The following is a 27,979-nucleotide window of genomic DNA, read 5'->3' as shown; positions in this document are numbered from 1 at the left end:
CGCTCGATCCCTCGTGTGCCTCATTCGCCACAGACACCGGGCGGGCATTCGGAGCCTCAGTGACACCGCTTCCTCGCACCAAAAACCTCCAGGATGCTCTCAAAAAGTTCCCCTCACATTCCGGTCGCCAAATCCACAACGTGAAACTGCGCCGGAGCCACAAAACACGTTCCTCTGTCCACAAATAGTGACTGCACGGGCGGAGAGAATCACCGAGCCGCCATCTCTCTTTGCGTCCAAACCACGCCCCCGAGATAACGCTTTTTCATTGATTTTTTTTGGGTGATTCTTTTTATTCCATTCTTTTAACTTATTTTACGGATGTATATTTTAGGATGTGGATACTGGATTACTCGTCAAGGACTACTGCTATAGAATTGTAAGTAATTTTGTTATTCTTTGTTGAAATGCAAAGAGTGATTTACGTTTTTTAATGTATTTAAGTATTGTGTGGAAAATGTAGTATTTCGTGTTGTATTTGTTTGTGAATCTTTTTATTAATCACAGCCACTTGGCACATCAGAATTTGTTACAGGCACAGACGTGTATGACAGCAATGAATTATTACATAATGGGAGGTAATTCCCTGTGAAACACCCCACTTCCTGTTGCCCCCTTCCACCCCTGTGGGTTAGATCCTTCATGGGTTTCGTACCCAGATGTCACTAACTAAGTCTATATTCGTCCCACTGGGCCCAGATCTTTTCCCATTTTTTGGGCATCCTCTACTTTGATACACCACCTTTTCTGCTAGTTGGCACCAATCCATATCCCGTTCCTAGTTCCCCACCTTTGGTGGGGCCACCGCTTTCCACGCCTGAGCAATGTTTCTCTTTGTTATTGTCGAAGCCAGAATAAGGCAAATGCTAAGGGATTTGGGACACTGCTCCTCTCTCATTATGCCAAGGATATGCCACCTTGCTTCTAGTGTGTCCTGGAGACCTGTGACTGCCATAAATCCGGTCACTCCCTCCCAATAATGCTGAATACTGCGGCAAGCCCAAATCATATGAAAGAATGACCCAATCTCCCGCACCCCCTGGCACAACGATCAAAGTCACAATGACCCCACCTGTATTGGAGCATTCTAGAGGCATATGACCTGTGTAGGATACTGGTCTGAACCAAGTGGAAGGGCAAACAAATGGCAATCTCCCTAGGGCATTGCAGTGCCTCCACTCGCTCATCATCCTCTGGCAGCCCTACGTCTGTTTCCCTAGTTTCTCTCAGGGAGCTCAGAGGGTCTGGTAGATTGTCAATACGTTTTCAGTAGGTGTAGGAGATGGCTTTTTCTTCCATTGGGTTGAGAAAAAGTCAGTCTTTGAGGGAAGAGTACTCTGGTATCTGTTCCCCATCTAGCAGGTGGCAGCGCAGGGCGTGCCGCAACTGTAAATACTGGAGTCGCGCGGTGTCCGCCATCTGGAATTCTGTTTTAAGGTCGCCAAATGAGATAATTGCCCCACCTCGCCAGATATACCCCAGGTGATCAATACCTATTTGACTTCAGCGGCCGAAGGCCTGTGGGTGTGCAACCTCTCGCAGTCTGTCACAGGCCCAGAGAGGGGTCTGGGCTGCCAGCTTCTTTTCTCATTCCAACCATTTTTCGTCGTCTCTTGCCATTCTGGAACTACTGCTTGCGTATGAGTCAGGAGCTCTTTCTCACAGCGTTTGTGTTGTATTTATAATAAGGTTTTATATATTGAGTATTTGTTTAATGTTTCATTTTGTGAATATGTTTTATTTAGTGTTTTATACTATTTATGTTACTTGTTGAAAAACAAATTTTATTTTTGAAATCATATTGGGTTGAAATATTTGAATTTCAATGTTCTTATTGATTTCTGAATGCTGAAATATATATGGTTATGTTACTTGAGAATATATTTTAGGTGTTTTGGTGGTAGTTTTTTGTTTGTTAGTGTAGTGTATTGATTTTAATGTGGGGTATAGTGGTGTGTTTGCTATGAGTTCATGCTAGTGTAGTCCTTTATTGTTATTAAGAAGGAGTACTCTGCTAGCATTTAGTTCATTTGTTGTGTTTGTGGAATTAGCTAACTGTGTTATAGTGAACAAAATGAATGCAATTTTATTTTAAATCAATCAGTGCATGTATTAAGTAGATTGCATTCAATTTATGATGTACTATTATGAAAGGTTTAAGCAAACCCTATACAATGCAGTACTTTACCTACATCACTACCAGTCGTGTTTGCTTTGATATTTTGTGTTCTAGTTGTGTCAGGGATTGTGTTATACTGAGCTTTTATTAACTTTCTTCTTTTTTAGTATGTCTATAAATTGTGAAGGGTTTTGGGTGGCTCCTTCCAAGAGTTCTTTGGAAGGAATTGTGTCACCCTTCTACAGCCTTGTTGGTTTTCACTTTTTGTGAAAGAATACTGTTGTGCAAGTTCCACGGTAGAATTTCAACCTTGGGTTGGGTTGGTCTGATTTTCTGTCCTTTTTCAGGTGTTTTTATTCTTAATAGCTTGTTTCTATTTCTTTAGTATTTTGGTCTGTGTTGTGGCCATGAAAATTAAATGACATGTTATAAGCTGTTTAATTTGTTATAAAATGGTTGTATATGCTGTTTTACCTTGCTCATTACATTTTGTTTTATATACCTTTGTGATATTGAGATGCTTTATTTTTGTCCTGGGTGCAGCTGCTCACAATGACTTTGTACTTGAACAGTACTGTTCCCCTGGGTTGGTGAATTTCAGCACAGATGGTTGGTTTATTTAGCTGTTCACCATCTATTCTCGTTTTTTAAATGAGGATTTATTTTATTTGTTAACTGTTTATATTTAAAATGTCATTAATTAAAGATTTAGTTACAACCTTTTTTATCTAAGTAAGAGGCTAAGTAATATTTTTATATGTCTTTAGTTAAATATGTTTTTTCAATTCATATTATTGTCGAATATCACATCTTAGTTACATCTTGTTTTTTAGTTAGCAATAGTTTGTTGTTCAATATTTTTGGTATCGTTGTATGTGCATTATGTTGTCAATGTTTTTCATATGTTTATTTCTGATATTGTTTGTTTTACTATATGTTTATCATCAATACTTTTGTTCTTGAAATTCTTGTATTTTGTACAGCGATAAAAGAACGTCAATATTATGTTTTTTAATTGTATAACAATATTTTGGAATCACCATATTTTTATGGTTGATATTATGTCTTACCATCCCACATAAAATAAATCTTCAAGGGTGAAGATGAACCTGGAATTGAAACTGGGAAATGTTCTTAACTTTGTAAGGAAACTATAAACTTTTCAAAACGTTTATAGTGTCAAAAAAACATAACGCACCTGTAATCATAATATCAAGCCCATTGCCAGTGTTATATTTATCAAACCAACTGCCATCATATTTACCAAGCTTACTGTCAGCATTGTATTATGAAAAATGCTTAGACCCACATAACAGGCTAATGCTTGTGTTTATATATATTTACTCTACTGGATGATGCTTCCAGGTAGTAGAGAAACAAACCCTTTCTTTGTTCAGTTGGTGTCAAGTAGCGCTTTCCTGCTGCTGTATAATAGCTTGAACCTGCTTTGAGTGAAAAGAGCCCTCTGTTCTACCCGCCAAAACCACAAGTAAAAACATTAGTGTGGTTGCTTTGAGTGCTGAGGGAAGTCAATTAGGCTGTGGACACCACATAGTGATTTTGGCTCACTACAGTATAATGAGTCTATTCTGTTTTTGGTGTGGTGCCAACCTGACATTTGCCTGTCATCCAAAGGAATACCAAGTCAACAAGCAGCAGAAGAGTGGGGATGTGAGGCGCTGTGAGAAGAGGGGCTATACAAACAAAAGTGGCTGAGAGTTCATATCAGTAGTGGTTAAGCACAGTGAGGTTAATGGCAGTGGTCATAAGCAAAGATGAAATGTGGCGCGAGATGTACAGTCCTCAGCCAACTTGTACTACTGACCTATGCACAGCCCTTTACTCTCCTCTTCATCTCTCTCTCTCTTTGTGGTGATGGAGTTCTTCTCACAGGCTGTTCCTAGGGTGGAACACATCTTGCTTCTAGTCATTCATTCCCACCCTTATCCTTCAAATGTAAACATTTCAAAAGAACATGGATCTCTACAGTTAAAGATGTCTCTGTACTTTCGACAGGGGCATCACATCTTACTTTGCGAGGAAGGACACTTGTCCTTTGCTTCTGAAAATGTTAGGCACCTTTTCCATGCCTCCTTGATGTTAAGAGGCCTGGAGAAATGATTTACACCTCAGCATTCTTGAAATCTGGAAAGCCATTGGGTATGCTCGGTGCTTGAAACCATTTCTACTGAGAAGCGTCAGCCCTCCCCCTTTAAAAGTACTGTACCTTTGCTGGTACTCTCCTTTTCAGTTTAAAAGAATGGAAGTACTCTGTGCAAGACAGTATCTGGTCATTTAAAGCCCTGCGTATGCGGATATCACAGGAGAGAGAAGCCAGCAACAAAGCATGTTGGTGCTTCGAGCCACAGAGCATCTACACCCAAAAGAGAAAGGAGTAGTATCCACAGGAATTAAGCACTCCAGGGAGTTTGTGCACAACTACACACATAACAAGAAATGCACACAGTGAGAGCTAGTACCGCACTCTGACAGACCGAGTAGTTGAGAGTAGCGATACGAGATGTAGGTAAATTGACAGAAATGCAGGAGTCTGCAAAAGCAGGATAGATTGAATCAAAGCTCATTAAAGCTAGAGGTGGTGCCACATCCAGTAAGTTCTGTGGCCCCAGGAAATCCATTAACTTTTAGGCAGGGGTCCTAAAAACAGATGTGTGGAAAAGGGACGGAAAATAACAGATGGGGTATTGCAGGAGTTCCTTATTTCCACTTTCTATACAATCTGAATAGTAGCAAGGCAATGTTCCTCAATGAAAAGGCAATGGAGTTGATGACCATGCGCACTACAAGCAAGAGGAGGAGTCACCGTAACTCATGACTCGAAAGACTTCTTTGAAGGAAAACAACTTGCAAACTTTCAAACCCAACACTAGATGGCGGACTTATGCTAAGCATGTTTATCTACAGCCACACATGCCATCAAACATAACAGATACAGTACTGGCAGCATCATTGCAAGCTTACCCATACATACAAAACAGCTACAGCACAGGTAGTTGCAGTGAAATATTCACTTGTAAATCTCAATGGGTACAGCATGGACAGCAGGTGCCCAAGCTTATCTTATCTTGTACTTCCACACAGAAAGACACAGTACAAGCAGCAGCAGCGCACAAAGAAATCAAACAGGGGCAGCAACAGTGCAAGCTTCCCCTGGACTTTAAATAGGCATAACACGGGAAGATGAATAACAAGCTTCCCTTAAGTACACAAAACAGGTCAAATACTGATAAACTTCATAAAAGATTCACTCTCGCTCACACGAGACTCAGCATTTGCTGCAGAATGACAAACTTCCATCACACGCACACATAGCAAATCTGGTTCAGGTAGTGGCACAAGAAGGCTACTTTTTTATCAGTTCATCTCACAACATTAACCTGCCCCCAGTGCAGCATTTGCAGCAGTGAAATCTTTCATCATACTATTGCATTGTCATAATAGGGTGTCATCATGGATTTTTCACTTTCTGGGGCAGCCTACCTAAGTGGAGGAGTGTCTTAAAGTTAACATTGCATGCTCTGCCTGGTGCCACATTGGCAAGCTGCCCAAATTCTGGAGCTGTGCAATCCTTCATATAGGGACCACCAGGCAACTCTCTGAATAATCAAAGCTTCCTCCAAAAAGATAAACAAACATCCAACACAACAATAAACTTGGATTTTAAGATGTGTCTAGTGTACGAGGAGTCCGAACACAAAGGCTCTTGTTTTGTGAGGCCTATTATTGCTTTCTGTCAAAACAGGATGACAAGAATGTGGTTTTACCACATCTGATTTTCTTGGTGTCATAATCCTGTTTTTTTTTAATGTGGACCAAACCTCCAGGTTATACCTGGAGGTGTTTGTCTTTGGTGAAAAATACCTGGAATTATGGGTCCACGTGCAAAATTAGGTGCAGTAACACTGATTTCAATATGTTATGCCCCATTCCATATGGGCCTATGAGAGGGATCCAAATGAGTCCATCGTAATACCGGGACAAAGTATTGGCCAAAATAGCACGTGGTTACCATCATCTTCGGAGATGTTTCAGTGGCCAAAGTTGTAGTTTTGGTGTAAGAGATCGCTGTCCAAGTTGGAGGAGGCCATCTTCCATCTCTCTCCCATCGCCCATATAGACACATGCAGGTGATGTTCAGGTAAAGTTGGAAGTTCAAAAGAAAGTCCCAAATGTCTGCACTGAGGATGGTCCTTGATTAACAATCCTCTGATGGGTCAGGTGGACGCACTAGGACTGACTGGGCATGGCGTTGGCCATATTAATGCTGAGGTTCATACAGATTCACAAGGTTCAGACCACCTTCGCACCAGTTGTGGCATGGTAATGAGAGGGTGGCATGGACACTTGTGACGGGGGCGGGGGGGGGGGTTCGTCAGTAAGAGACATACAGCAAAGACCCACAGCCCTGAGTTACATAGGATCTGTGAATGCCACCCTGAGCATGGCAGTCACTTTAATGAACCCTGTGAGGCTATTCCTGGTGGTGTATGTGTGTGCTGAACAAACTCAAAAGCTACAAAACTCCTGTTAAAGGGCCAGCACTCTTTTCACCATACACACAACATACCCAGAGAACTGCGACAGGAAGAGAGCAAGGTTGCACCAAGTTCAGGTGCTGTTCAATACCCATTTCACCGAAGATGTGATTTTTATCCTAATCTCAAAAACTTCCTTTATGGAGACGGTATCAAAAACTGCTGTGTCGGCATGATAGGCTCCTGGTGGATAGCATTTTATTTTCACTATTTTCGAGAGCACGAGCAACACCTGGATGGAGTAAACGTCTACATTGATAAAAACAATCCAAACATACCTTTCAGGTTTGCAACGGCTTCCCCGATCTGCCGTAAACTAAAGGCGCCATCCTCAACATCTTTAAGCGTAACGCCTTTGTTAACAGAGGAAGAGTCCATTTTAAGATCGTCAACAAAGCCTTCCAAGTCACTAAGATAGAAATAAAAGAAAACACACAAACGGTTTGTGAATGCTCATGTGTCAGTGCAAACAATTTTGCAACTCCCCACTTCAGCATGATCTTTTATCCTCTCCAAAAATGCCCCATTGTTTCCCAGCTGGGTTTACGCTATATAAATACACATACACCGTAGCAGTCCTTAAGAAACACTGAATACCATAATATTATATTAATCTAGCAGTTGAAGTTTGTTGGACGCAAATTCCGATGTCCCCACCTAAAGAATGTATACACGTGGTAAACTAGAAACTTTCAGAAAAATCCTGCAGCCTTCATCAGTTTCTTCATGTAACTTCTTACGTAATTCAAGTTGAATACTACATTTTGAATGCACGTTTGCTGTGCACTGCTATATTTCCCCGATGTTCCATGTACTTTCCTAAAAGTTATCGACCACTTGGGTGCTGTACTGAGCAGCAAACGCCTCTGTGTCTGGCAACTGAAATCTGTTCAAGGCAAGCTTTATTTAACGTAAAGTATAAAACTTAACTCAAGTAGTAACCGTACAGAATGCCATTAATAACTCCTGTCCTTTGTCTAATCAATATCAAAATGTATTTTTCCTGAGTTTGGAAGTTTATTTTTATGAATACACAACATAAGTGCTCTCGTAGGCAAATCAATGTTCGCTTATTTGCTTAAGAAATGCACAGATGGATAAGAACATTCTACCCAAGAGAACAATTAAATACATAAGTAAAGCTACTGTGAATACCAAAATAGTTGTTTTATTATTTTTTTACTTAAAGCAAAATGTTTCAAAAGAGGCAAGACAATTCAAAATTATTACCACACGTCACCTAACATATTTCTGCTATAAAGTCAGAACTTGCTGAAAAAAATGAAGCCCCGTATTTATCATGGATTTGCGTCGCTTTTGCGACCCGCAAGAGTGAAGTAAAACCTAGAATTATATTTACCACGCCACATAACGCCACTATGCGTGACCCCGCACGGCTCGGTAAATGTGGAGCAACGCAGGGCAACGCAAGCCACCGACGTTATGTGCCAGCGCAGGCAGAGAGCAGGACTGCACTGTATAATGTTAAATACGGCACATTCCCTTTCATGCAGCACAGTACAGCAAGGTGGCTTGCTGCGTTGTGTTAACATTTGATAAATATGCCCCCAGTTTTCTGCTATATATCCAAATGGTACTCTGTAGTTTAACTTTAATAAAATGTATAAGCATGCTATATATTTCAGCATTATACCAAGGATAGGTATTTTCTAGGTGTAAGAAGCTAAGAATTCTCCCCATAAACAAGCATTGGCCTAGTCAATAGGGCTTAAAACTTTTATTGCAAGCAAACACCACAAAAATAAAAAGTAAAGAAAAGAGATGCCATCTAAATATGGCGACTTTATGATGATAAAAACATATTAACCATTTTATATATTTTTAATAGAACAGTATGGGTGCTTCCTGTTAATCTGATATAGCAACCGTTTCTAGTTTTAATCCATATCACAGGAAAATATGAGTCTTAGTGGTGCAAAAAAAAGGTTAACGTTGCATTACTGTAACCTGAAGATTTAGATGAAACACAAAAAGAAGACTTTAAAAAAGAGTAAAGAATAGAATGATAAACGCATTAGCAAAGTAAAGTATTTGGCCTATCCGTTCTGGCATTAAAGTGCACAGGTATTCAGATAAAATCCTGACACTCCCAGTGCCAGAGAGTCAATGGCTGCAGTGGGCTGGCCCGGGGCTTTATGATGTAGCGGGAGGCATCTTGCTGTGACTAACAGTTGAACAGACCAATGTATGAAGACGGCTGATCCAAAGCCCCTCTGTGTATGTATATAGGAATGCGTTGTTTTATGGGGGTTTCTAGGCCAGACCTAGAAAGTTGAATCTATCTCAAGCAGTAAAGCTTACTCTTGACAATGTCGCTAGTCAAGTTGATCCATTAACCCAGTCATTCGCATCTCTATGGCTATCACCTCAACATTTCAAATGATTAATTACAACCCACCATAACAGCTTGTAGAATCTATTTTCTTGCCAGAGGGATGAAATTTTAATAGTTAAATGCTGAAACAAATATTTGTTTACTTGTGGACTATCATATAACAAATATTACCCAAAACATTAGTTTTCCTTATAATGTTCTTTTTTAGTGAGATTTTAATTAGATTACTAAGATTTCAAGTATTCGCCAATAAAACATATTGTAACATTTCTCAGTTTGAAAAGCCTAACTCGCCCCTCTCCAACCTCCCACCAGAGTCCTCCAAGTTCTTTGGTGACTGTCACTTTTGGTTTCAACACCTCCGTGTGAGCATATTTTACTGTCTATCTGTTTGTGGTGTCCCTTGGAAAGTTGGCCAGATCATCGTCTCTCCTTGTTCTGATTCTGTATTGCTCATGAAGACTGTGTGTCTGGAGTCCCACTAGCATCTCAGGGTGCGTAAGGTTCACGGGTAGGCAAGTAGTGGTGATTGGGAATAGTCTATCAATCAAATGGCACTAAATTTGACTCGCTCATTCCTGAGATACCGATTTAACAACTCCATTGTCAAAATAAACCGGAATTCTTCTAGTCTAGCCTAGTACCGTGTTGCTATTTCTTGCTTGACTGCCAGAAGCATTTGAATAATTACACACAGTCATTAATCGCAAGACCCTGTATATTCACTGGCCTGAACCCAAAGATTACAGATTTCCAGATACTCCAGGAAGGGGAATCCTATCATCGTCCTTATATTACTGAATATTTATTTCCAAGAAGTGAACAGTATTGGGCAATTCCACCATTTATGTATGTTGTCATCTTGTTCCACACACTGACGCCAACAATGTTCATCTACCTGCGGGAACAATTGTATAGTGTACATGGTGTTCTGCCCCAATGAACCATTATCTTACAAAGTGTTTCTCTATTTTGCACACTGTGTGTCGTTTGAGTTATTTTGCCATAAATTATGCCAGTGTTCTAAAGGAATTTGCCTGGCTAGGGCTCTATCACAAGCTTTCATGTTTGACCAATGTGTTATCAGTGCTTTTTATACATTTGAGATCAGACCTTTTGAAGTAACATAGGCTATAAATAGATTCTCAAATGTTGTCAGGTCTTCAGCCATATGAGGAGATAGAACCCGGTGTTAAACTGAATAGAAGATAATGTTTTAATCTTAGGATTTTTGGAGACGTTATCCCAAATACTGAATAAGGTATTTGCGATGTCTGAGACAAAAGCTAGTGTGTTCTGGTCTATCCTTTTGGCTATTCAAATGAGGTCCCACAGGGATCTTACCATTACCATTCTGAACATATGAACCCAATAATTTTCTGATTCTTGAACGGGCTCGTGAAAGGCTATTTTCACTTGTCTCAATGTTAGGTACTCCTGGTCCTCCCTCCAGTTTGGGACACATTCGAATATTCCTTAAAACTCTAGAATTCCTACCCCCACCCCTTCACCCAGAGAAGAGTCTCTTATTTTCTGGCTGTTCTAGCCAGGATTTAAAAAGGAGTTGCCATCTTTCAATATCTGTTCATAAATACTGTGGGATAGTGTGACCTAAAATGCTCTTGCATGTTAGGAGTTATGTTTGTGCCCAAATATTTAATCTTGCCTTTCATCCACATGAATGGCACTATCGTGGAGAGTATATCTCTCGCGTGTTGGGTGAAGCCCACGCTCCACATTTCAGATTTATCCAAGTTGACTTTGAATCCATATACTGAGCAATATGCTTTAAGTACAGTGGCAAATGGAAAAAGTGGCGGCTCCACCGCTAAGACGGAGGAGCGTCGCTCCACTGAACAAAAGGAAAAATAAAGTGATAATCTGCTCTCAGGGCTGGGCTGGCCAGGGCAGGGCGAGGAATTGTTTACACTTCCTAAGTGTGCATGACTGCTTTGCCGGGACTCTTGGGCCGGCCAAACAGTCCGGCACACTTTGCATCTTCCCCACCCGGCTCTAGGCTGCATTACACAGTCTGGTAAAGAACATGCAAAGCCTTCCATTCCCCGTCAGAGCGCTGAACCACGGCGCTCAGACCAATCAAAACGCTGCATTGCAGCATTGTGATTGGGTCTGGGGAGCTTTGGAGCCTGGGTGCTTCCTGACTGCAGAAAGAGAAGGACAATGATGGAGGAGAGGGGGCGGCGGGCCGTTACAGGTAAGTGGTTTTTACTTTTTTTTGTTGTCTCTCCCCTCTCCTCCCCCACTCGCCCCACCACCCAGGTCCGGTAGCAGCTGCTACTGTTTCAGTATATCTAGTAATATCGTGATCAAATCCTCTCTATCAGTCAATATTAACAGAATGTAATCTGCAAAGAGATGTATCTTGAGTATTATTCTCTAAAGGGTGTTCTTCTCAATGCAGCAGTATTTCTAATCATCTGGCTAAAATGGTAATGTCAATGGGCAAAGCAAGCAACAAGGGTGAGAGAAAACCCACGTCTTTCCCGCTCTGACGTTGTAATGAAGATGTGTAGTTCTCCATCTATAAGGATCGAAGAAAAGGGGTTTGTATAATTAGCCCACATGTATTTATATCTTAATGAGAACCTGTTTAAAAAAATAACCAGTTGAACCAGCCAAATGCCTTTTCGGTGTCAAGGGCTAAGATTACCATGAGATCTTCAGCCAGATTTATCAATAAATGAAGCAGGGCAAGGTAGCAAGACAATTTGCTCCGCTGCATCAAATCGAGAGGGCAGGAATGCCTACGAATTACCACAGCATGGTGCATCACTGCACTCCACGCTGGCACACTATGTGCTGCCTAGCACCAACACAGGTATCCTTGCCCCATGGTACAAGGGTGCCTGTGTTGCAGGCAGGATTATTTTTGTGTAAAAAGGCACACCTTCCTGCACAAAAAACAATCCTTGGAAGCTTTCTCCTCTTTCTAAGTGAGTTGCATTCTGCAGCACACTTCCAAAGAGGAAACAACAAGGAAGAATAAAGATATTTCTCCACATTACGCCTCTATCAGTAAGGAGTACATTTTTGACGCATTTCCAGGTTTACTACTCTTAGTAAATCTGGGAATGCGGCAAAAAAGCATTGGGGGGATGTATGAGAACACCCATTCTCCACCCATGTATTTCCTTCCCCGTGCAGAGTAATGCAAGGTAACGACTTGCGCTGCCTTGCATTACTCTAGATTTGCCAAGCATCGCAGAACCACACAAGGTGGCTTTGCGTGGCTTGGTAAATCTGACTTAAGGATTGCATTGCCGTTGTGTCACCTAGCAACGGCAATGGAGCGGTTTGATAAGCCTGGCCCATTGTGCTAGTTAGGCTTGTCTATCAATTGTGGAACCCCCACTGTATGTTATTAAATGTTTGTCTGCCCGAGAATGAAACCTATTGTTCTGGGTCAATTTGTCTGGGTAATAAACGTTCTGTGCCCAGATTTACAAAGATTTTTTTCATGCAACCTGATGCAAAATCCATTTTGGTATTTACAGAGCCTTGCCATTATTGATTTGCATGGCTTTGTACGTAACGCAACATAGTGCATTGCAATGCCTAGAGTTACTTTGCACCAGGAGGTTGTTTCGTGAATGGTGCACGAGCATTCCCTTGCATCCACCCATGGATTCTGCCACAAATCCATATTAACAAAGAGATATGGGTTTGCGCCAAAATGGTGCATCTTCATGGGGATGGAGTACTTAGAAGAAATATGCTTATTTCTCCTTGTTATTACCTTTTTGCACGTGGGCTGCAAAAGACTTCAAGAATAGCTTTTGTGCATGAGGGTACCCCTTCCAGCGCAAAAACTATCCTGACTATAAGGCAGACACCCTTGCAAGCTTTAGATTGTGCTTTTAGTGTAGTTGTAGACTTCCCAAACACTGAGGTGTATGCCATGTGAGTGCCTGTAGAATTCTGGTGTGGTTACCTAGTTAAAATCTCCCTTCAATGCTAATTCTCCCTTCTGATGGTCTCCCTATAATTGTAGGCATTTCTGGTGAAATTTGTCCTGTTTTTACTTTGGAGCATATCAGGCCTCCAGTGTAATGTGTTCATTTCCCAATTTTACATAGCATTGCTATGTATGTCCTATCACCACTTCTTTTATAGTGGGTGTCATAACAATATGCAGCTCTCTGTAAAGCGCTGTTATAATGCCACATGCTTTCTGTTGAGCAGAAGCATGCATCTGTATTGGGTATTACTTGTTGGATACAAATGCGGTAGCTTTCACAAGGAGGTCTGTCTTTGTGTGAGCAATAAATGCTTAGCACTATCCTCTGATAAGCCTAACTGCTCGCTCACACTACCACAAAAGAGAGCATTTGGGTCATCATTTTAGCCTCTGTCAGCCAATTGGGGTTTGCCTGGATTCTTTACAGAGACTATCGTGTTTTGGTCCACTTTATAAAGAGCCAACTTCCTATATGAGCACATTATAGCAGTCCATCGTGCATGCAGGCTGAAGGGGAGAACCATGACGCAACAATTACCACTATTAACAAATGTGCACTACTTTTTTACTAACCAATTAATAAAGGGAGGGGGCACATATTTGCTCCCTAAACCGGTTTTCTTTCCCTGCCCCTCCCTGACAAGCTCTTGTGCTTTTGCACATTGAGGGGGTAATGCCCTGCTCATCTATCTATAAAATTGCATAAGAAACGTATCCTAAAGCCTTCAATCATCACAGGCCACAAACATCCTGGCATCACTCCTATTCCAAGAATCAGCACTAGCTTTAAGTTCAAGTATCATTGTATAATTTAAGAGACTTACACAAGCAGACAAGACCAATGGCGGAGCAAAAGTATCACGGGGTCTGTTGTATTCAAAGGAAATATCCCCCTCGGCACACTTTGGGGTAGTGAAAGACAACCAGAACGATAAAGAAATGAGCATCTCACACCGTTTGGCCCAGCGCCACTGCACCTTCGCCACTGATCATAGCTTTGCCCCTGATCCAGACGGCCTCATCAAAACGTAAGTGGTCAGATAGCAACACATAGCCATACCTCTGTCTAAATGCAAATCCAGAGACTTGCAAACAAGCAATCTCAAGCTTACACTTTGCATTGAACCTCCGACTGAACAGAAGTCAGTCCTCAACGTCCCTTCAATGACAGTGCAGCTGTGCACATAACCTATTGTTGTGAATGCTTTTAAAATATACATTCAGTGCATGTTGGCTTTGTCCAGTAGAGTATGTTAGTCTCACCTCATGCTATTAGCTGTTTCGAGGCTCTTTCCATTTCACTTGGAGTGCTTGCATTGCAAAGCATGAGAGACTTTACTTCTCAAAAGTACACTGAATCATCACAAATTAAATTCTTTATCATAACGATGGACTGTTTGCAAAACATACTTTAAAAAAAAAAAAACACAGAAGCAGGACTTTTTAAAATGCTTTTAGCAAGGATTCAGAAGGTAAACCAGACCTACTGTCTTTGCCAATGCATGTTCTAATGTCTTCAATTATCCAATATAATACCCTCAACATGTCTATATTATTTGATATTTGCTGCGCAACACTTTATAAATATCCTATATATATATATATATATATATATATATATATATATATATATATATATATATGATATATATATATATATGCTTACGACTCCTGCTACAACGTAGACCCAGGTACCGACACCGCTGGTGATCAGTTGTTAATTATATGTTTTATTTACTCTTTAAATATGATATATAAAAGTCCAATTCATGCGCCCTAAAAGAAAGTTAAGAAGTAATTCATACCGGTTTATGCACATCTGTCTTAGACAACAATAAGCCCTGGCTACATTAGAAATAGAAAAAGGCTGTTGTGTTTGTAGTCCTCGCTTACCATATCCTCTTGACCAGAGTTTCCTCTTCGTGAAGATAGTTCTGCCTTTCCTGCTCCACCAACACGCGCTGGCGCTGCACCGGATCCTCCAGTCTCTTGACTGCTTCAATCACTCGGCTATTGATTTCCATCTCTGTCTTCTTCATCATTGCCCTCAGCGTATCATGGTTCTGCAGCTGGTACACAAAAGAAATCAACTTCAGTATTCACTGCCTGAAAACTGGATGTGCAGCAGTCTGCAGAAGTTTGATAACATCCTAAATAAACACAGGCATTGCAGCTTGTTTTTGTTTTACTCCATTACATTTCATACATAATTAGTGTTTCATGTGCATATAAAATGACTACGGTCTGGATTTGTTTTCTTTTTAAATACTGCAGGTGCCTTGTAACAACAAGAAGATGAACAACAGAGCCTGGTCTCATCATGTCCCAGTTGTAAGTGGAATTGCTTGTCCCTTTTAAAGTTAGTGAATAAATAAATAAATATATAATATGCTACTTACCAGTATGCATCTGTTCTTGGCATGTAGAGCTGCAGATCTACACACTTGTGCATAGATCGCCATCTGGTGTTGGGCCCGGATGTTTGCAGTTGTTTTTCCTCTTGGAAAGTCTTTGGAAGTCACAAGGTCGGTGACTCCTCCTTTGGATCGTATTGCGCATGGACTTCGGCTCCATTCTCAGATTGTTTTTTCGCCAGCAGGGGAAATGATGGAGCGTAGTAATAAACAGTGAAGATGCCCATGTGTGTTGTATCTAAATAAGATAAAACTGGAACAGATAAAGGTAGGAGGCGGGTGGGCGTGTGTAGATCTGCAGCTCTACATGCCAAGAACAGATGCATACTGGTAAGTAGCATATTCCGTTCGAGGCATATGAGCTGCAGATTACACACTTGTGCATATACTATGTAGCAGTACCCACCCTTAGCGGCGACCACCCGTATCTGTTGCAGTGGTTTGAAATAATGTTTTGAGTACAGCCTGGCCCACACTAGCCTGTTGCTTAGTTTGCACATCTACACAATAGTGTTTAGTGAAAGTGTGCGGTGTTGACCATGTAGCTGCTTTGCAGATATCTAATGGGATGTTTCCTAGAAAAGCCATTGAAGCCCCTATTTTACGTGTAGAATGGGCTTTAGGGGGAATGGATAGCGTTTGTTTTGCTTTGTGGTAGCAAATCTAAATGCATTTGACAATCCACCTAGCTATCCCCGACTTGGAGATGGGGTTGCCCTTGTGTGGTGGAGAGAAAGAGACAAACAGTTGTTTGGTCTTACATAAAGGTTGTGTTCTCTCGATGTAGTAGAGTAAGGCTCGTTTGACATCTAGTGTGTGGAGAGCTCTTTCTGCAACGGTTTGTGGTTACGAGAAGAATACTGGTAGTTCTACAGATTGGTTTAGATGAAAAGGAGAAATGACTTTAGGGAGGAATTTTGGGTTGGTACGGAGAACAACTTTGTTATGGTGCATTTGTAGAAAAGGTTCTTGAATGGTAAATGCTTGTATCTCACTGACCCTTCTGAGGGAAGTGATGGCTACGAGAAAAGCGGTTTTCCATGTTAAAAATTGGAGTTCAAATTTGTGTAGAGGTTCGAAGGGAGGCCCCATTAGTCTGGTGAGAACGATATTTAGGTTTCACACAGGTGAGGGTGGCACTCTGGGGGGAATTATTCTTTTAAGGCCTTCCATGAAGGCTTTAATGGCAGGTACTCTAAAGAGTGATAGATGTTGCCTGTTTTGTAGGTAAGCTGCTATAGCTGCAAGGTGCAGGCGAATGGACGTATAGGCTAGATTACACCTTTGTAGGTGGAGTAAGTAGCCTATGATGTGTTGAATGGAGACGTCTAGGAGATTTATGGTGGTGTTGTGACAATGGACAACAAAACGTTTCCACTTGGCGGCGTAGCACGCTCTAGTGGTGGGTCGCCTAGCTTCTTTGATGACGTTCATACAGTCCGGGGGAAGATTCAGATAACCGAATTCTAGGATTTTAGGAGCCAGATCGCAAGGTTGAGCTGAGCTGGGTCCGGGTGTCTGATCTCTCCGTGGTTCTGGGTTAAGAGGTCTGGAGAGAGGTGTAATTTTTGGTGCGGTACTTCAGATAGTTCCAGCAGTGTGGTGTACCATGGTTGTCTGGCCCAAGTTGGAGCTACTAGGATTAGTGTGAGGGAGTGTTGCTGTAGTGTGCGCACCACTAGTGGAATGAGTGGGAGAGGCGGAAAAGCGTACGCAAATCTGCCTGACCAGTTCATCCATATCGCATTCCCTTTGGACAATTGGTGTGGATATCTGCAGCGAAGCTTGGGCATCTGGTGTTTTCGTGGGTGGCGAACAGGTCTATCTGTGGATGCCCCCACATCTGAAAGTACGGGTGTAGAACTTGTGGGTGGAGTTCCCACTCGTGGATTTGTTGTGTTTGTCTGCTGAGCAGATCTGCCATAGTGTTTTGGACTCCTGGGACATGCTGAGCAAGGAGAAAGATTTTCTGGGGTATGGCACATCTCCATATGCTCTGTGCTAGCTGAGAGAGCTGTGGAGAGTGTGTGCCACCTTATTTTTTTTTAATATAGTACATGGCTGTCATGTTGTCTATGCAGATTAGGACTGCCTTGCCTGAAATCTGTGTTTGAAAAGATTTTAGGGCTAAGAAGATCGCTAGTAACTCCAGATGGTTGATATGGAGTAACGTTTGTTGAGGTGTCCATGTGCCCTGCACGGTGAGATGTAATAGATGAGCTCCCCATCCGGAGAGCGATGCGTCTGTCGTTAGTACTATCTGGGGAACCGGGTCCAGGAACGGTCGACCTTTGGAAAGGTTTGTGGTGGTCTATCACTGCAGAGAGCGATGGGTGCCACCGTCTACCATCACCAGATCTGTTAACTGACCTTGGGCCTGGTTCCATTGGCGCGCTAAGCACTCTTGCAGAGGATGCATCTGGAGTCTTGCATGAGGTACTATGAAGATGCAAGAGGCCATCATCCCTATTAGTTGCATAAACACTCGAGCTGGAAGGGAGTGTTGTGCCATGAATTTTGCGCATAGAGCCTGAATGCTTGTAATCCTGGCAGGATTGGGGTAGGCTAGTGCTTTTGAGGTGTCTATGGTGGCACCGAGATATTGTTTTATGTGGGATGGTTGTAGATGGGACTTTGCGTGGTTTACTGTGAAGCCCAGTTGGTGAAGTAGCTGGATAGTGGCATGCGTGTGTTGTACACACTGGCTGTATGAACTGGTTTTTATTAGCCAGTCGTCCAGGTATGGGAAGACATGGATGTGTTGTCTCCTGAGGTGTGCTGCCACTACTGCTAGGCACTTGGTGAATACACGTGGTGCTGTTGTGACTCCGAACGGGAGTACTTTGAATTGGTAGTGTTGGCCGTCCACTACGAATCTGAGGAATTTCCTGTAAGCGTTGTGCACTGGAATGTGGAAATAAGCGTCTTTTAGGTCTATAGTGGTCAGGAAGTCGTTTTGGGAAAGCAGTGGAAGTACCTGCTGAAGCGTTACCATGTGAAAATGGTCTGAGTGTATGTATTTGTTTAGGGGCCTGAGGCCTAGGATGGGTCTCAAAGTCTCGTCCCTTTTTGGTATGAGAAAATATAGGGAGTAGACCCCCATATTTTGTTGGTCGGTAGGAACGTGTTCTATCGCCCTTTTCTGTAGGAGGAAGATTACCTCCTGCTTTAGTAGTGTTAGATGTTCTTGTGACATTGGGCGTTGTCTGGGTGGAATGTTTGGGGGGGTAGATGTTAGTTCTAGGCAGTAGCCTGACCAAATTATTTGTATTACCCATTTGTCTGAGGTGATGGTGGCCCGGACAGGGAGGACATTTTGGATTCTGCCCCCGACCGGAGTGGGATGGTCTGGGGGGAGTGGAGGGAAGTCATTGGGCAGGTGCGGTGGCAGAGCGGGCGGTGTTTATTTTGCCTCTGCCTTTGTTATTGTTGCCCCTGTAGCCGCCTCTTTGGTAGCCCCTTGTAAAGGTGGACTGGGTAGGGGCCTTATAGGAAGTGGAAGCAGTGTCGGAGGAGTAGCCTCTGGATCTGCTCTGAAAGGAAGAGCGGCGAAAGGAGCGCCTGGGAGGGTGTGATTGTAAAGCTCCCATGGATTTTGCCGTGTCTGTGTCCTTTGTCATCTTTTCTAGGGCCTCATCCACTTTTGGGCCAAACAGATGTTCCTGGTCAAAGGGATGGTTGAGGATGGAGGCCTGTACCTCCGGTTTAAAACCTGAGATCCTTAGCCATGCATGGCGACAGAGGAGGACACTAGTATTGATGGCCCTGGAGGCTGTGTCTGCTGCAACTAGGGCACAACGTATGGAGGTGTTAATAATGGTTTTGCCCTTCTGAATTAGCTCGTTGGCCCTAGGTTTGTATTTATCAGGGAGATGTTGCATTATGGCTTCTAATTCGTCATAATGGGCCCTGTCATACCTGGCTAGTAGCGCTTGTGTATTAGCGATACGCCATATGTTGGCAGCTTGGGATGCAGTACGCTTGCCTGATGCGTCCAAGAGTTTAGACTCTTTGTCAGGTGGTGGTGCTTCGCCTGACGCTTGGGAGTTGGCCCTTTTACGTGCTGTGGATACTACCAGAGAATCTAGGGTGCTGGCCCTCTGATGTAGGAGGGATCTGTAGGGGCGGATTTATATTTCTTTTCAATGCGCGGGTTAATGACCCTGGCTCTGACTGGATCTTTAAAGACCTCTGGCGCATGTTTCATAACTACCTTGAGTATATGTATTATTGAGGTAGTCCTATGTGTGGTGTCAAACGTATCTAGGAGGAAATCCTCCTCCACGGGGTCGGTATGGAGATCTACCCCGTGATAGTATGCTGCCCTTTGTAATAGATGGTTGAACCCCAGTGAGGCTTCTGGTGGGGAAGGTCTGGAAGGGTAGAGATCATCCTGTGGGACGTTAGGGATGTCAGGGATATTGTAATCGTCCCATGGGTCTGGGGAGCCTGTGGGAGTAGGGTCCCCTGTAGGTAAATCTTGGGGCACGTCTCCTATGTCATCATATGGATCCCCCTGATCATCATCATCCGGAGAGGGTGTTGGGGAATGATGAGGTGGGGGCGGAGACGGTGGAGTAGGGGAAGATGGAGGGGGCGGTGGAGGTGGGGAAGGTATTCTGAAAGGAGAGCTAGCAGAGTCCTTCCTCTTTGGAGGTGGAGGTGGAGCAGGTTTTTCCAGCTGTCTCTTTTTGATGTAGAGCATCAAATGTCCGGTTTTAGGATCCTTTGTTAGTGTTTTTTGTAATGGATCCGGTGTAAAGAGTTCTGGTTGGCCCGTCGGCGCCGAAGGCGTCGGGCCGTTGGTTTTTTGGCTTTATCCGCGCTGGTTCGTTGTTTGGAACTATGCTTGGAAAAGTCTGATTGTTTGGTCGGCGCCGAGGTGGGTTTCGGCTTCAAAGTGTCGGTGCTGGTGGCCTTGTGTTCTTTTGTCGGTGCCGAAGATGGTGTCGGCACCGAGGAGCTGGAGGTGGTTGTCGACACCGAGAGTTTTGGTGCGGGGCTCGGTGTCGAAGCGGAGGCCATTTTCTTTTTCGGTGTCGAAGAGTGTTTATCGACACCGACGGTGGGCTGGCTCGAGCCCGAGCCGCCGGGAGGCTTAATCGGCTTCTTTACCGGGCCCGAAGGTGCGGTGTGGGAAGCAGTGTCTTTGGTCTTGCTTAGGCCCGGAGGCGAAGGCGTGATCGAAGCCTTTTTCAGGTGCCGGCGAGGGTGTGGGGAGGGGTAGATTAGTACTCACGACCCTCTGTGCCGGAGTGATGTCCTCCACAGCTGAATTGTCGGCTTCGAAGGCGCTGACGAGTCCCTCGTCGGTGTGGTGTTCTTCTGGAGCGTTGACGCCTTCCCCGAAGATGTCATCCGGAATCGCCGTCGATGAGTGTGCCATGGTTCTACTAGCCCTTCGGTCTCGGATGGTTTTCTTGGACTGGAAGGACTTGCACGCCGGACAATCTCGAGCTTCGTGTTCAGGGGAGAGGCAGAGATTGCATACTTCGTGGAGATCGGTGTGGGGGAACTTGGACCCACATCGAGGGCACTTCTTGAAGGGAGTCCTTTCCATTAGCCAGGACCGGAGCATGGGTAGGCCCGAAGGCCGTCGTCGACGACCGGAATCGAAGGTTTTTGCCGATGAGAGGCGCGTCGAGTTGGGAGATCGCGATCGAAAACAATACCGCGAGTTGGGGGGAGGATTTCGCATTGATCGTCGAACTGGAAGCTGTTCGGAACCGGAGCGCGAAGATCACATCCGAGCCCGATGGCGGAAAAAAACAATATGAGGATGGAGCCGAAGCCCATGCGCAATACGATCCAAAGGAGGAGTCACCGACCTTGTGACTTCCAAAGACTTTCCAAGAGGAAAAACAACTGCAAACATCCGGGCCCAACACCAGATGGCGATCTGTGCACAAGTGTGTAATCTGCAGCTCATATGCCTCGAACATATATATTGCTATGGAAAATAGGTCCTAACTATAACTACCTACTGGCGACCGCCAGTAGGTAGTAGGCTCCTAGTTTGCACAGCTAGTGTATATATATATATATATATATATATATATATCTCTTGCTTTTAGCCAGCCCTTGCGGTTTGTTGTGTCATTCATATTTTGCAACCTTCCACTACTACAGCATGGGGCAATGGGTTGGCCCACTTGAATTATTGGCGAACATCAGAGTAACGTTATTCTGCACATCCGTACATAAAGTAGTTCCATTCCATGTCAGGGAATAATGGTAAAGTGTGCTTTTTAGAACTAAATATTTGTGTCTATTTCTAAATTGTTTTTTAATATTGGTGAGGTCTGGGTAGCTTTCACAACGTTTTAGAAAAAAACATGTAAAACAAAAACAAGCATTACCAAACGCCAGATCAAATTGGTTTGCCAATGCTTGTTTGGTGCACTGATTTCTAACAAGTATGAAATAGGAATACAGGGGGCTGGAAGTAGCAGAGGCCTTCCCCTCTCCTAGTGGGTGAGGAGTAGATTAATCTGCTCACATCTGTTTGCCAACATTATGGTAGAAGTGATGAGGGAGAGAGAAGAAACAAAAATAAATCAGTAAATATTGTCGCTGCCAAGAAGGTCATCTTTGACAGGACAATGGAGATAAACAGCGGTGCATGTGGCGACAAAGCCTGCTAGAACAGAGAGGCAGTGACAGTTTACATGAAGCGAAAGCAAGAAGCTTAATCAAGTTGAGTTTAACCATATAAAATCATATCCAAAGAATGTTTAGAAGAAGTAGGGTCTTATTCTCCACAGGCAGAGGGACCTTTGAGGAATTTATTATACACAATAAAAGCTGTGGCGCAGCTCTGCCTCTCCATGCTGAATTCTTATCCGGACTAAACTACAATGGACCATAAGCCCAGTTTCTTGGGAGGCAATATCACACCCGGTAAATACCAGTAGCACAGGCTGTGGTAATTACTTAGTGTATTACTCAGTGGCGGCTGGCACGTATTGGGGGTTACGGAGCAGAGGACTTGGGGAAAAAAAATATCACACTTACCTCTTCACGGCTGCCAGCTCTCCTCCGTCGTAACGTCTATCCTCAGCTTCTATTCCTGATGAGTCCTGGAAGCAGGAAGCACCTAGGCTCCCCTAAGGCAATCACGACGCTGCTGTCACCAGCATGACATCAGCGTCGTGATTGGTCTAAGCGCCATGGTTCGGCGCTCAGACAGCAGGGGCTTGGAGCCTGAGCATGTTCTCCACCCAGGCTGTGTAATACAGTCAGGTGGAGAACATGCAAAGTACACATGACTGTTTGGCCGGCCCAAGACGGCCGGCCAGCCAAACCTTCATGCACACTTTAGAGAGTGCCCACCACTCCTCCCTCTCCTAGTGACAGCCAAGACCCGTCCACCCCAAAACTGGCTTCAGCACAGAGAAATAAAATGAAAATAACATTGTGTTAATATCATTTTATTTTCCCTTTTTTGCACTGCTGAAAAGCAGTGGGGCGACACTCCTCCGCCTTAGCGGAGGAGCCGCCGCTGGTTTAGTACTATTTCCTAGCTTTGTAGATCAAAAGAGACATAACATGCACTACAGGCCTTGCCTGATGTATTTCCTCTTTGGACCACTTGCCTCAAAAAATATAAATAAATATATATTTATATATTATCTACTGGCGGTCGCCAGTAGATAGTTATAGTTACAACCTAGTTTCCATAGGAAATCTCAAAATTCTATTTTGAATAACTTTGGCGCTGGTTGACGAATCCTCGCAAAATTCTCAAAACTAATGGGGCGCTCCGTTCAGCTCCAACCTTGAAAGTCTCGGGGTGATTCGTTAAGTGGGGACCGAGAAAAAGGGGGGGTCCCAAAACGCGTTTTCCCCATGCATTTTTCCATAGGACCTTTAGTCGCAGCTACAGCGCGAACGGCTGAACAGAATTACGTGGAATTTGGCAGAGAGGTAGCCATAAGGTCAAGGAAGTGCCTTTTGCAGGTCTGGTGTAAATCTGTTCAGTATTTCCTGAGAAAATAGCATTTAAAAGCATATCAATATCTATACGCGCGCACCGTGCGCGCACCCTGCCGTGCGCGAGCGCAATTCTGATTGGTTGTTAGATGTCGGTAAACATTCGAATCGGTCGAAACCAGGAAGTGTCGGCCGCCATTTTTGTCTCTCGCAGTCTGAGGGGGTGAAAAACAAAGGTGGAGAACGTGAAAAGGGGGCAGAGTGGACAGTTCCTGACCCCCTAGTTTTGGTCAGGGGGTCACAGAAGGACCCCCAAGGGAGAAAAAATCGATTTTTTTTTCAAACAAATCACGAGGTGCGCGCACCCTGCGCGCATTGCGAACCGTGGGAGCTCGGTGCGCGAAGCGCACCGAGCGCTCACAGAGCACGGTGCGCGCACGGAGAAAAAACTGAAAAAAAAAAATTATAAAAACATAACTTAGCATTTAAAAAACCGTACAAATTCACTGAAAAAACCATAGGTCTCACACACGTTCTAGTTACGAATTAGCATTTAAAAAACCTTGCAAATTCACTTAAAAAACCATAGGTTTCACGCATGTTATATTTAGCTGGACATTTCACTCGTAAAAAAACAATTGAATTCCCCCGTTATAGTTACTGCAGGCAACTATAACTCACGCGACTGCAATGCTCTGCTGATGACGTCAGATATTACATCACTGATGACATATGTGTCTTTCTGAAAAATACATATTTGTAATATATGTATAGCTAAAGATTAATGGAAGACGACATGGGTAAATAAGTGTCTAAATACAGTGATGTAATATCTGACATCATCAGCAGAGGATTGCGGTCGCGTAAGTTATAGTTGCCTGCAGTAACTATAACGGGGGAATTTCATTGGTTTTTTACGAGTGAAATGTCCAGCTAACTATAACATGTGTGAAACCTATGGTTTTTTAAGTGAATTTGCAAGGTTTTTTAAATGCTAATTCGTAACTATAACGTGTGTGAGACCTATGGTTTTTTCAGTGAATATATATATATATATATATATATATATATCAATCGCCAACTTTTGCTATATCAAAAGAAATCCAGGACACGCAAGAGTGTGTGTTGAAAAGATTTACTGGGCGAGTTAGCGCCTCACCGACGCGTTTCGCTTTACAGCTTTCTCAAGGTATGGCTGACATTTTGTTTTCCTGTATTTACATCCTGCCTCAAACATTAACATTGAAGAGGGACTTCAAGGATTACGTGGGCTATCCTGTGCAAGCGTCAACGCCATTTTAGCATGTTGTATAATACAATCAAAAATTACCAATTCATACAGATATTATCCAACAAAAACACAAATTGTACTTTGTGGAGTCCGACAAATGTAAAACTTTTCAGTCCATATTGTATATTTTAACACCATTGCTTCCATGATTCTATGTTGTACATTGATGTCAATACCACGCTTCATTATCTTTAAACAAAATTGCGTATAGTGTGCAATGGAGAGTGCAAACCACAGTGGGTTGCAGTTCAAGCATTCTAATTGCATTAGAGTGTCAGCACAACAACAAATCCTAGTGCTTTTGTGCAATAAAGCATTATTGACGCCACATACAAATAAACTGTAGTCGACTAATAATTTTGTTGATGGCCATCAAATACTAGATGAGCGCAAACCCAAGTGGGTTGCAGTTCGAATATTCTTATTGCGTGTTGTGTATCTGATACTTTGGCACAACAGTCCTGAAAAATCTCGCCCAAGTGGGCCACTAGTTTCATTATACACAAAAGCTTGGAGCAAAACATAACTGACAAACATTCGTCTTGTCTGCACTTGTCAGGATGTTATAATGATGCTTGTATTCACAATCGTTTGTCTTAAAACAGCCCATACTCATAATACCTCCAAAACGGAAAACAAAAGAAATGTGCAAATCAACATCATTAAACAGTATTACAACAGCTCAATCCCTCCTGCTGTAGTATTAATGCATTCAAAATCTTCTACAAAGATTTTTTCTTTTATAGCGAAACCATTTTTGTTTTACAGAAACCATATCCAATTGTTATCTTTACAAATGTACAGCCATCTCTTCACTGGAATTGAGTCCTTCAGGCATCATGCTATCAAAGTCAATTATATACCTTGATTCCAAACATCTTAGCTGACGCTCTCTGTCACCACCTCTTTCCTGTCGTGCAATTGCATCTACAACAACAAAAGATAGTAATTTTTCATTTTGCTCATGTGTGTTGAAAAAATGGCGGGCTACAGGATATTGGATGTCGTGTTTTTTAATAGCGCGCAGATGCTCTAAGACTCTTTTCTTAGCTTGATGTACTGTACTGCCTATGTAAAGTTTTGCACATGGGCAAATCAAACAATATACACAATACTCAATTTTGCAATTAAAATTCCCTTTGATTATAAAGTCTCTTGTGGTACCCGGTAGATTAAGTGTCTTACAATCCACACTGTGTCTCACGACATCCAATATCCTGTAGCCCGCCATTTTTTCAACACACATGAGCAAAATGAAAAATTACTATCTTTTGTTGTTGTAGATGCAATTGCACGACAGGAAAGAGGTGGTGACAGAGAGCGTCAGCTAAGATGTTTGGAATCCATCAGGCCACGGTGTTGACCACGCCCACCTGGGCGGAGTTTCCCTATCAAAAATGAGCGCTGTTCAAACCGCCGTGTCTTGCACTCTCCTCAAGCCCTCAGCCCCTGACGAAGTGTGTATCCACGAAACGCGTTGGGCAGGACTATGAATTTGTCGAAACAATCTCGCAACTTGTGATGTTCCCTCTTCATTAAACAAGTTGGCTACAGAAACTCACCTGTGTGGCTCCTCATTGCAGGTAACTTTGCTGTTGGATATATATATATATATCTATATATATATATCTATATATCTATTATCTACTGGCGGTCGCCAGTAGATAGTTATAGTTACAACCTAGTTTCCATTCTATTTTGAATAACTTTGGTGCCGGTTGACGAATCCTCACGAAACTTTTAAAACTAATGGGGCGCTCCGCTCAGCTCCTACCCTGAAAGTCTCGGGTGATTCGTCAAGTGGGGGCCGAGAAAAAAGGGGGGTCCCAAAACGCATTTTCCCCATGCATTTTTCCATAGGACCTTTAGACACCGCTACAGCCCGAACGGCTAAACAGAATTACTTGAAATTTGGCAGAGAGGTAGCCATAAGGTCAAGGAAGTGCCTTTTGTAGGTCTGGTGTAAATCTGTTCAGTATTTCCTGAGAAAATAGCATTTAAAAGCATATCAATATCTATACGCGTGCACCGTGCGCGCAACCTGCCGTGCGCGAGCGCAATTCTGATTGGTTGTTAGATGTCGGTAAACATTCGAATCGGTCGAAACCAGGAAGTGTCGGCCGCCATTTTGTCTCTCGCAGTCTGAGGGGGTGAAAAACAAAGGTGGAGAACGTGAAAAGGGGGCAGAGTGGACAGTTCCTGAACCCCTAGCCTTGGTCAGGGGGTCACAGTAGGACCCCCAAGGGAGAAAAAAACATTTTTTTTTTTTTTTTTAAATCGCGAGGTGCGCGCACCCTGCGCGCACTGCGAACCGTGGGCGCTCGGTGCGTGAAGCGCACCGAGTGCCCACAGAGCGCGCAGTGAAGCGCAACGAAGCGCAACGTGCGCGCACGGTGCGCGCACCGTGTAAAACCTGAAAAAAAAAAAATACATAACTTAGCATTTAAAAAACCGTACAAATTCACTGAAAAAACCATAGGTCTCACACACGTTATAGTTACGAATTAGCATTTAAAAAACCTTGCAAATTCACTTAAAAAACCATAGGTTTCACACATGTTATAGTTAGCTGGACATTTCACTCGTAAAAAACCAATGAAATTCCCCCGTTATAGTTACTGCAGGCAACTATAACTCACGCGACCGCAATCCTCTGCTGATGACGTCAGATATTACATCACTGATGACATATGTGTCTTTCTGAAAAATAAATATTTGTAATATATGTATAGCTAAAGATTAATGGAAGAAGACATGGGTAAATAAGTGTCTAAATACAGAGATGTAATATCTGACGTCATCAGCAGAGGATTACGGTCGCGTGAGTTATAGTTGCCTGCACTAACTATAACGGGGGAATTTCATTGTTTTTTTATGAGTGAAATGTCCAGGTAACTATAACATGTGTGAAACCTATGGTTTTTTAAGTGAATATATATATATATATTTTCCAGGGATTCCCTCGCCTCCGTGTGAAAAGTCTTTTGATCGCGGCGAAAGTCACGGCGAAAGTCACGGCACCACAGCAAGGTAAGTAATTTTAAAAATTAATTTATTAGCACACCATTGTGCAAAAGTGAGCAAAACTAGGACGGCCTACACATTTCGGCTACCACTAGCCTTCTACTGGACCATATACACAAATACATAGCATACTGATTTGCAATCCCTCACCTCTTATTCAAAATACAAATTGAAATACCAAATCAGCGACTTTGCATGTTCTATATATAGTATTTTAACATTTTGGGGGACACGGGCAAATATACAGTTGTCTGTGAAAATGTCAGCAACAGCTGAAGGCAAACGATCTACATTTTGGTATGGTGAGG

General features: G+C 43.0%; 1 protein-coding gene across 15 annotated transcripts in view; it reads right to left on the bottom strand.

The window, feature by feature from the left end:
• The window catches only part of KIAA1217 (KIAA1217 ortholog), a 1,240,780-nt gene that overhangs the window by 71,588 nt on the left and 1,141,213 nt on the right, over positions 1-27,979 (bottom strand). For all 15 annotated transcript variants that reach the window (XM_085631670.1, XM_085631677.1, XM_085631672.1 and 12 more), the window contains 2 exons: positions 14,904-15,079; positions 6,954-7,084 (listed from right to left, as the gene is read on the bottom strand). In XM_085631670.1, the coding sequence (XP_085487796.1) occupies positions 6,954-7,084; positions 14,904-15,079 (307 nt within the window). The remainder of the gene's footprint in view (positions 1-6,953; positions 7,085-14,903; positions 15,080-27,979) is intronic.

This window comes from Triturus cristatus, chromosome 10 (genome assembly GCF_964204655.1).
Source record: "Triturus cristatus chromosome 10, aTriCri1.1, whole genome shotgun sequence".
Classification (NCBI taxonomy): domain Eukaryota; kingdom Metazoa; phylum Chordata; class Amphibia; order Caudata; family Salamandridae; genus Triturus; species Triturus cristatus.
The sequence above is the reverse complement of the archived record's forward strand: the minus strand, read 5'-3'. Positions and strand labels throughout refer to the sequence as shown.